Source organism: Rosa rugosa, chromosome 4, assembly GCF_958449725.1.
Source record: "Rosa rugosa chromosome 4, drRosRugo1.1, whole genome shotgun sequence".
NCBI classification, from domain to species: domain Eukaryota; kingdom Viridiplantae; phylum Streptophyta; class Magnoliopsida; order Rosales; family Rosaceae; genus Rosa; species Rosa rugosa.
In genome coordinates, this window is record NC_084823.1 from 29,783,240 (window position 1) to 29,793,884 (window position 10,645).

The 10,645-nt window shown below is 36.9% G+C and overlaps 1 protein-coding gene across 1 annotated transcript; it reads left to right on the top strand.

Annotated features, from left to right (window-relative positions):
- Positions 1-2,499: 2,499 nt before the first annotated feature.
- LOC133745864 (palmitoyl-monogalactosyldiacylglycerol delta-7 desaturase, chloroplastic-like) lies at positions 2,500-10,412 on the top strand. Its single transcript, XM_062174026.1, has 5 exons — positions 2,500-2,846; positions 2,953-3,093; positions 3,346-3,489; positions 5,116-5,222; positions 9,877-10,412. Exons 1-5 carry the CDS (start codon positions 2,559-2,561, stop codon positions 10,136-10,138), a joined length of 942 nt encoding a protein of 313 aa, XP_062030010.1. The 5' UTR covers positions 2,500-2,558; the 3' UTR covers positions 10,139-10,412.
- Positions 10,413-10,645: the final 233 nt, after the last annotated feature.

Consider the following 10,645-nt stretch of genomic DNA (forward strand, 5'->3'; position numbering starts at 1 on the left):
GTGAATATATGATCAAAAAGTGGCCAAAAACTGGAAATCCGTTCCATAAACTTAGGTAAGGATATCCTTACCTGAGAAATTTTGTGTGTGTGTATATATATATATACACACACGTTGAATCACTGCTATTTTTTACGTTAGTTCTTTGGCTAAACCTTGGGGGTTATTCTGTTTTTTCTTAGGGATTATAGACAACATTAAAAGATCAGTTTTAGGCTATTAAATGTAATTCCAGATACAGAGTTTTAACAGCAGTGCTCCTAATCTGTCTAAAAGTTGGAGACGGTGGCTTTGGACCTGTATACAAGGTAGCATCAATGACAATCATTATATAAATTTTGAAATGCAATGCAGAATCTTTACTTCATATCACTGTCTAAAAGTTGGTGCTTTGTAGGAATATGCTAGTAATTGGTGTGGTTTTTCTAGGGTGCATTAAGTAAGGGTCAGCAAACAGCATTGAAAGACTTCCGAAAACTTCAAACCAAGGCCTTGGAAGAGTTTCAAAATAAGGTTACACTTGCTGCAACACTGCACCATGTGAATCTGGTTAGAGTTCTGGGATATTGCACCAAGAGGGAAGAAACGATGCTGATATATGAGTACATGCCAAACAAAAGCTTGGGTCACTACCTCTTTGGTATCCACATTCTCCTTTGCTTTCAAATTTTGAATCACATTCAATTATGTCAATAGCTTAGAAAGGCATAATCAGCTGTTCCATACATATAAGCTTGAAATAAGAAGCCTGCTAAGACCAATTTAAGTTAATTTTATCAGTCTGATGTGTGGGAACCACTCTGCTCAACATTGTGTACATGACTAATTAATCATGGTTGGTAATCTACCTTCATACAGATCGAAGTAGATGTAATCTTTTGGATTGGGAGCAACGTGTCCACATCATTGAAGGGGTAATTCAAAGGCTTCTATATCTCCCAAGAATGCTCAAACTCTACAATAATTCACTGTGATCTGAAAGCAAGTAACACATATATTTGCCTACTGCTTCAACCAACACCGAACTGATGCAGCACCTCTTCAATGTGAATTGAGTATCAAAGAGGGTGTGAGCTGTATGATGAGATGCTTGAAAGAGAAGTATATTATAATACCAGCTCCAACACTTCCATTTTTTTAAATATGTGTGTATTCCAGTTTGGTTAAAATACCATCTTTTTTAATATGTAAAACAAATTAAACGATAACATATTCGGTAAACATCTCTTAGACTGTAATTACTATTCTATTGCGTAAAAAATTGAAGAAAAAAAAAACACAAATCCGCAGCATCGTGCGGGCGAAATGCTTAGTGTTATATATTTGGGGAAGGAGAATCTCTCAGCATCATCCATGCCACTTAGGTTCTGGTTATATGATAGCACCAAGTTTTTGTACGTGGCCTCAAATCCTACGACAATCAATAAACTCAATACCTCAGGGACTGTTTGAGATAGTTTTTCAAGTGGTCAGAAAAAATATTTTTTAATTAATACAAAAAAAAAGTTATAAATTGTATAACAATTATAAAAACAAAATATAATGCGTCTTGAGTGAGTTCTAGCTAGAAGCATTTAAATGTGGTTTTGATAAGCAAGTTAGTGATTCCTCGTACAAAAACAATTTTTTTTTAAATTTAAAAAGTGTTTTTGACATTTCAAAAGCAATCTTAAACAGGCACAATCTGGTTCATAAATTAACATCAAGCAACTAAAAATAATCAAAAGGAGAACTCATAAACCAGTGGTTCCGGCCACCATCAATTGCTGGCAGTAAGGAACAGTAAACACCGGCCAGCTCTCTTCATAATTCGAATAAATAACGTGCACATCCAAAGCTAGACAAACTAGTTGTTACTTGTTAGCAAATTAATTAGAGCATGTGATCATGTATTCTCTGACATTTACGGATTTACCCAATGCCGTGACACTCCTTTCAAAAACCTGTCCTTCTTGTTAATTTGAAATCGATTCGACTTGTGCTATGAAAGGAAGTGGGGACGTCAATGTAGAAAAAAAATACATTACGTAAGTAAACGGTGTATTATTTTACTAAGATATAACATGTATGCATTACTAATTCAGCCGGCAATAAACATTAGTATTCAAAAATCTTGTTTCACAGTTCAATGAATATATTGTTTTAAAATAAAATTACACAAGTAACAACATTTAAGCAGAATTATATATATTATGTCAATATTGCATCAGATGCACAAACTCGCTCACGGTTGAGAATATATACATCCCACATGGGAAAAATGGGACTTTGTCTATGAATTTATAAGGGTTTGGGTCACTCCATTCATTGTCAATTGATTTTAAATGTAAACTCTAGATTACTTTATCCAAGAAGAACTACTTAATATCATCACCTAAAATGTTGTCCTCCTATCATCACCTAATAATGTCGTCCTCTACAACATTGGTGGTGGATGAAGTTAATAAATAATGTTGTGCCCCTATATAAAACTAGCTAACACACAAATACAATAACCCATGCAATATTCTCACCACAAGATAAAAGACACAGAATCAGGTAGATCAAGCTGTGCTAAAATGCTTGATTGGGACTATTGGCTGGTGAAATGGCGAGTGGAGTTTTGGGGGAGGGAATGGAACGTCATGGACATAGGCAGTGTCACCAGCCTCGTCTTCTTGCACTTGCTTTCTCTTTTTGCGCCGTTTTACTTCACCTGGACTGCGTTTTGGCTGGCCATTGCGCTCTACTTTGTCTCAGGTGTCGGTGTAACCCTTTCATTCCATAGGAATCTCTCCCACAGAAGCTTTAAGCTTCCCAGATGGCTCGAGTACTTCTTTGCCTATTGTGGGGTTCTATCATTTCAGGTTTGTGTCTCAAATTTATCTAATCAGTCTAAAAAAGATTAATGAAATGATGAGTTTTAACTTCTATATTTTGTTCTTCGATCGGTAACATGTTTTAAATTTGCAGAGAAGTCCACTTGATTGGGTGAGCGTACACAGATCCCACCATCAGTTTACAGACACTATGAAAGACCCTCATAGCCCAGTCAGAGGATTCTGGTTTAGTCATGTTGGTTCGGCAATCGATTACCGTGGTCGAAACGGAAGTGTATATATATATTATCTCCCTAGCTCTCTCCCTCTGGTGGAGTCTGAATCCTAGCCGTCTTCACTACTAATCTCCATGGTGTTAAGATAATTTACATACAATTTAACTATGCTAGATATAAGCAGAAAATTAACAGCAAAAAGATTGATTAGTAGAAACTATGGAATCCTGGAACCAAAATATATATATGCCAATAATGGACAACTGAAGAATATATATGTTGAGCTTACAAATTCTAATTTCTTTTTGCAGTATGAACCACGACTAAAGAATGTTGGAGATTTGAAAGGACAACCGTACTATATGTTTCTCCATTATACATACCCTCTTCATTATATAGCTCTCGGAGTTCTATTACATTTTCTGGGAGGAATGCCCTTTTTGGTTTGGGGAATGGTAAAACGCACAATTGCTCCTATATATTGTTCTTCTTGTTAGTTAGATTTAGGGGTTTTTGTCTATTTACCCTAATTTTAGGGATTTTTTTCTCACTCACCCTATTAAGTTTTTTTTAATTCCCCCTCACCTGTGAAGACTCTAATAAGGTATTCCCTAATACCCAATTATGTTTTTTATTTATTTATTTTTTTAGACTATTTTACCCTCACGTACCCCTTAATTTATTACATAGAGAGAAAGAGAGAGAATGGAAGAGAGAGAAACCATAGGAGACTTCATTGGAGTTCGGTCACCGACGGCTGGAATTCGGCTAACGATAGCTGGAATCCGATCACCGATGACCTGATTCCCGTCACCGGCCGCCACCACCGGACTTCTCTAAAAACCTCACCGAATGTCTCCAAAAAGGTAGTCGGAGATCTCATAGGTCGCCGAAAATATTTATTACCTCCCAATAGACCTCTATTGCTCCCCAATAGAACTGTCAGTCGCCGGAATGAGAACTAATCTTCCTAAATTTATACAAATAAAACTTTGATTAAAGAAAAAAAGAAGAAGAGGAAATTACATCAATTCAAAACCTCTATTGCCCCCCAATAGAACTTTCAGTCGCCGGAATGGGAACTAATCTCCTTAAATTTAGACAAATAAAACTTTGATTAAAGAAAAAAACGAGAATATTATATCAATTCAAAACGTCTATTGCTCCCCCCCCCCCCCCAAAAAAAAGGTCCTTTAACAGACTTCTATTGCCCCAATAGAAACTTTTTTTTTTCATTTTTTCTTTCCTTCTGTACCCCCATTTTACCCAAAAAAAAAAAACTAAAAAGAGAAATTGATTTGGGCACCCAGAGAAAAGCTCTGGCCACCCAATCATCTTTCTCCTCTGCCACAGCATGGATCGAGCACCGGAGGCGTCTAGGAGGCCATCGGCGACGTCAAGGAGATGGCGAGGCGTCCAGGAGGCGCGATGGAGGTTGGGCTGACGGGGCCGAGCTTGTGCGAGCTCACCGACGAGCTACAATGGAATCTGGGCAACAACTCAACCCGCGCCAGAGTTGGAGATCGGGGAGTGGATCAACGTCGGCCGGAGGTGGAGATTGAAAAGTGGATCTACGCCTGCTGGAGGTGGACTGGGGAGTGGATCGATGTCGGCCGGAGGTGGGGGAGAGAGAGAGAGAGAGAGAGAGAGTTTTTCAGATCGGAGGAGAGAGTAGAGAGAGATCGATCGTGGACATATGAGTAGTTTGTTAATTTGACTGAGGGTAAAATTGTCTTTCTACGTTAAATTGGGTAACAGAGAATAAAAATCTGTTGTTGAGTAAGTGGGGTAATTTTGTCCAATTTTAGTGCTTTGGGTCAAGGACCCTAAATTTAATTTGCTATTGTCACCAAAAGATTCTTTTTTTTATTAATTGGAAACAATCACGTCAAAATTATTTTAATTTATTTTTCCACCCTAACTAGTACCTCTTCGCACTTGCTGCCAGCAAAAAAAATTCTTGGTGGTTAATTTCTGCCTTCGAATGATCCATGGATAAAGTAAATTACTGATTGTTTTTGTGTGTACTATCAAATTTCCCTTTTACATATTAATTAACTTGCTCTTTTTTTTTTTGGCAGGGAGTGAGGACGGTACTTTTTCTCCATGCTACATTTGGAATAAATTCAATCTGCCATACATGGGGACAACAAATATGGGAAACTGGTGATTTATCTAGAAACAATTGGTAAGATTTTTTTGGAGAATATATAGAAGGCATAAATGTCAAAACATCCCCGTAAAATTTGCACTCCAAATTTGCAATTTCCGAATTAATCTCTTGACCTTGGTGAAAATTGTCAATTTACACCCTCTGTTATTTCTGAAATTTTTCATTCAAATATGAGGGATGTGCCCCTACATATAAGGGCTAATATGGTCATTCATTATTTTTATTTTAATTAATAACAAATATACATTGAAAAATTAGTATGGTCTTCCACCTATTATTAACCCACACACTTTGTCATTTTATTTGAAATTAAATTACATTATATTATCTCAATAAGATAGTTACATTAAAAATTAGCACTTGATAAGATTGAGGTTGTCACTCACAATTACTGAAAATTATCCCAACTCCATTTTTAATTAAATTAGTGGTTTCTTGGTGAATGACAACATCAATTCAATAATTTTTAACTTTTATTCTTATTGAAACATATAATGTTATTTAACAAAAAAAAATTGAAGGCCATAAATCTCAAAATCTAAAAAATATTTTTCATTTTTATGTATATTTGCTCTTAATTAGAAAACTCAAAAATTAAAATAACCATATTACCCCTCATGTGCAAGACACATGCCTCACATTTGGATAGAAAACATTAGAATTGACGGGTATGTGTAAATTAGCAATTCTTCCTAAGTTGTTGTCACGCCTTGATTTTTAAACCGAATTAAAAATCGATATATATATATATATATATATATATATATATATATATATATATATATATATATATATATATATAATCTCATAATTATACATGTGTGATGGTTCAGCCATCAATACAAAATACTTTGAAAACTTTTTCCTTTTAAACAAAGTACATACTGATGCCCTGAACCCACAATGTCAATATATAACCGCTCCGCAGAGTCATATATTAACAAGTTTACAAATTAAATTACCACAACAAAATAATAAGTAAATGCTCCTCAGAGCTTACTACGAGCGGAAGTCTTAATAACGGTGAAATCGCTTCCTACCGTAATGCTCTCAGCACGCGACCTCAGCTTCAGTCACGATTACCCTGACCTGCAAGATTAACCCCTACACCATTGAATAGTGCACCAGGTTGCCACACAACAAACCCGGTAAGCTTATGAAGTATGAGTAAACTCAAAACCACAAAGCATAAATACATTCTTAAGTCACCTCAACCTAAACACGATATGCACATAACTCACGCCTACAACCTCAATTCCATATCCTTCCATATCATGCTTACATAAGTCAACTTGTGACTAAAGCCTTATGCTAAGATTCTTAACCTAGCATCCAATTACACAAATTTCAGTCAAACAAGACTTCCTCAAGAAATGTTTGATACCATTCTAACGCACTACGGCGAATTCCAAGTTCACACTCATTCCCTCTCCACTAGAGCCTTTGTCATCAACATGACATCAAAGATGAAAAATCAAAGAATCACCTTCCTATCCTCACCACAGAGTACAATTCGTCACCACTATGGCTCTTAAGATAAATCAAACCATTAATCAATAAAATCAAGAAGAAAACAAGGCAATCTCAATTCAAAACAAGCAAAACAATTCATGGTAACCCCTGCATATAGTTTAGTTCAGGAGGTCACATTAAGTCAAGCAATTTGAGTCATAGTAGTCATCGTAACCCCACACTCTGACGTCCGTAGGTAGCCCCGACCATCATAGCAGTCTTCCCGATCATTGTTAACTTAATAACAATTCAGCTCCGCTACCGTGCAGTCATCGCACAGATTCCACCAGCCATCACACAAATAGCCATCATCCTACTGATCATCACACTGATTTCGCGGGTCATCACACATATAGCAATGTCCGACTGATCATCACACAGATTTTGCCGGTCATCACACAGATAGCAATGTCCGACTGATCATCACGCAGATTTTGTCGGTCATCACACAGATAGCAATCATCACAAAGATTCATCACACTGATGTTAGCGATTCATTACACAGATATTCCTACACAAGCTTTACATGACAAACATCATAATATTCATCACACTGATTTCAACGATTCATTACACAAATATTCCTACACAAGCTTTACATAGTACTCATCACAAAGATTCATCACACTGATGTTAGCGATTCATTACACAGATATTCCTACACAAGCTTTACATGACAAACATCACAATATTCATCACACTGATTTCAACGATTCATTACAAAAATATTCCTACACAAGCTTTACATGGTACTCATCATAAAGATTCATCACACTGATGTCATGGATTCATGACACAGATATTCCTGCACCAGCTTTACATGACAAACATCACAATATTCATCACACTGATTTCAACGATTCATTACACAAATATTCCTACACAAGCTTTACATGGTACTTATCACAAAGATTCATCACACTGATGTCATGGATTCATTACACAGAAATTCCTACACAAGCTTTACATGACAAACATCACAATATTCATCACACTGATTTCAACGATTCATTACACAAATATTCCTACACAAGCTACCATATCTTAAATCACCAATTAAGATGGTCATACTAGACCCATGGTATCTCAACAAATGAAATTCTATCATCACAACTCAATACTCAATTTCACTATTTCCAACGATACTGAACTCAGTACGTCCTATGCTGCCCATATCACAACAATTGCACCAATACATATATATTTCACGTAAATATATATATACGTAGTCATTCACTCAGGAATGCCACTAATACCAACTATAGTCATAGTTAACCTAATAACTCCAAGACAATATGGTAATCTTGCTCATAACGAATATTGATCATGCTCATAACGAATATCAGTCATGCTCATAACGAATATCGTGAGATTTACTCACCTTTGAATCCTGCTGCATCTTTACACGCTAACCAAAACAAGCACAATCGCCGCAATCCATTCAAGAAGTCCAACAAGCACCTAAACACATAGGGTCTCGATTTAGTGCACGAATCACAAAGTGATTAAAGTTTGAAACCCCCATTTTGAACAAAATCCCCAAAAGTAACGCCAATCGAGGCGGAACCACATCTGAGACCACCCAAAGTCTCCAGAACACTTCTACGATCGATATGCCAAAACCACAAGCCGATCGAATGCTCGAATCCTCACGGATCGAATAATCGAACTGTTCGAAACCGTAAAAATCATAACATATTCATTCGATCACCAAAAATTATGCATTATATATCAAAACGCTCATATCGACGAGTAGATGATATATAAAACCAGAAACTGTCTCTTACATGGCCGAAACGCCGCCACAGGCGGTGGAACACCGCCGCCGGACCAAACTCAAAATCACAACAATCAAGCCATCCAAAAATGTTCATTATGAAGAGTAGAGCAACTTTCATACCTGGAGTTAAGCCTAGATTGGTCTAGATCGTCCGAGATCACGCTTGTAAGATCGATCAATCTCTGCCGTCTTATCAAGCTCCAGATTCGTTGTGCACCGCTGATTTTCAAACCTTGATCTTTCACTCCACACGCAAAATCGTCTTTCAAGGCGGGTATGAGGATGATCACGAGGAGGAGGAGATTCCAAAACCAAGAAGGATCGGCCGAGGAGTCGCCGGAAACTGGGAAAATCTGGCCGGATCCGATTTCGGTTACTGTAGCTGCTCTGATCTCCACTTTCTAGTGGTTGCCGTCGCCATCGAGTACCAGAGGGTGGACGGAGAGATGGCAGCGACCACGTCTGCGTTGGTCTTGTCGCCGGCGGACGTCGGGAACGACCGGAAAACTCGGGTCGGATCACCGGGTTTGGGTTGGGTCTGGGGTGAGGAGAGAGAACGGAGAGAATTTTGGGGAAGAAAATGAGAAAAGGAAATTTCTGGCGTTTTATGAAAAAATCTTGGAAATTTTCCTATTTATAGAAATTTCTTAAAATTTCAATTGCTCATAACTTTCTCATACGAACTCCGATTTCCGCGTTCCACATGTCCATGAACTCGTATCAACGCGCTCTACGACTTTCATGAAGAAAGTTTTTGGAGAAACCCAACGTATAAAAAGTCAACCTTTGCACCCCCCTTAAAACCATATTCTTCGAATAATAATTCGTTCGAAACACTTCCACTCCTTCCACGATCCATGAAACTGTCCTATAACCACAAATTAGATTCCGGAAAATCCTCAGAAAATAATAACGAATTTCCGGGGTACTACAGTTGTGGAGGCTAATTTTCACAATTGCAAGTTTGCGATGTAAATTAACAATTATATCCAAATTTATGGGATAATTTGACAATTAAGCCTATATAGAATATGTCATCGGAAAATCTAAGCATTGCAAAATAGATCAGCTCTAATTTCGGACACCTCTATCTATTGCAAATAAGCTTTGTGATAGATTCTATTTTTTTTTTTGTTCATGGTGGCTTGGCTAACCTTGCAGAATAACATGTTAGATCGATATCAAATCCATCTATCTATTGCAAATTAGTTTTGTGATAGATGTGTACATTTTTTTTTTCCCGGTAGCATGGCTAACATTTTAAAATAACATTTAAGATCTTGTTTCTATTAAACTTAGCTGCTATATGCACTCTAGCATGTTTATGCGAATATGTATGTATGGAAATTAAATGAGAAAAATGTTATTTATCCCCAGGTTGATTGGATTTCTGGCACTTGGAGAAGGTTGGCATAATAATCACCATGCTTTTCAGCACTCAGCTCGACACGGCTTGGAATGGTGGCAAATTGATGTTACTTGGTATGTCATAAGATTTCTTGAACTTGTGGGTTTGGCAACAGAAGTGAAGCTTCCAACTGAGACTCAGAAGAAACAAAGAGCTTTAAGCAATAACAAGATGATCCACGAGGAAAAGCAGCAGCAGCTTGAAGCAAAAGTCCAAAATGGCAACCTTTGAAAAACTAAGATAATAACGGGATGGATTTAGATGTATAAGTACTATATAATGTCCCAAAAAATAAATGTATGTTTGGATTGTTAAGATATATGCCATGGTGATCGATCGAGATTGGGTGTTTGTCCGTTTGTTTGCCTTGTTCTTTGTGATGTACGTCAACAATAAATTTGGTTGTTTGTCTGGTGAGTGAGAGCACCATCATACTTGTGGATTAAGTATTATATGGATCGTGTAAAACGTGAATCTGTTGTAAGAATTATTTCCATTTGATGCATGTCATACGTGATTGAGGAATCCTCATGTTTTGTGTACCTTTTGTGAAGCTAGCTAGTTAAAATGTATGTTGATGAAAATTATCACGAAAACAAAATATGTAGAATATGTAGCAGTAAAATTTAAGTTGGATAAACAAAAATAATGCTATTTTAGTACCAATCAATATTGAAATGATATATTTTCATGTTCTTGTTTTACTGTTTCTTTAAATTAGTTTAAGTTTCATGTCTT

What these genes read in the sequence shown, in the direction of transcription:
- LOC133745864 (XM_062174026.1), top strand. Translation starts at nt 2,559, where the DNA reads ATGCTTGATTGGGACTATTGGCTGGTGAAATGGCGAGTGGAGTTTTGG. An exon ending in ACCGTGGTCGAAACGGAAGT is followed by an intron (nt 3,094 to 3,345) that starts GTATATATATAT and finishes TTCTTTTTGCAG; the next exon opens with TATGAACCACGACTAAAGAA. An exon ending in GATTTATCTAGAAACAATTG is followed by an intron (nt 5,223 to 9,876) that starts GTAAGATTTTTT and finishes ATTTATCCCCAG; the next exon opens with GTTGATTGGATTTCTGGCAC.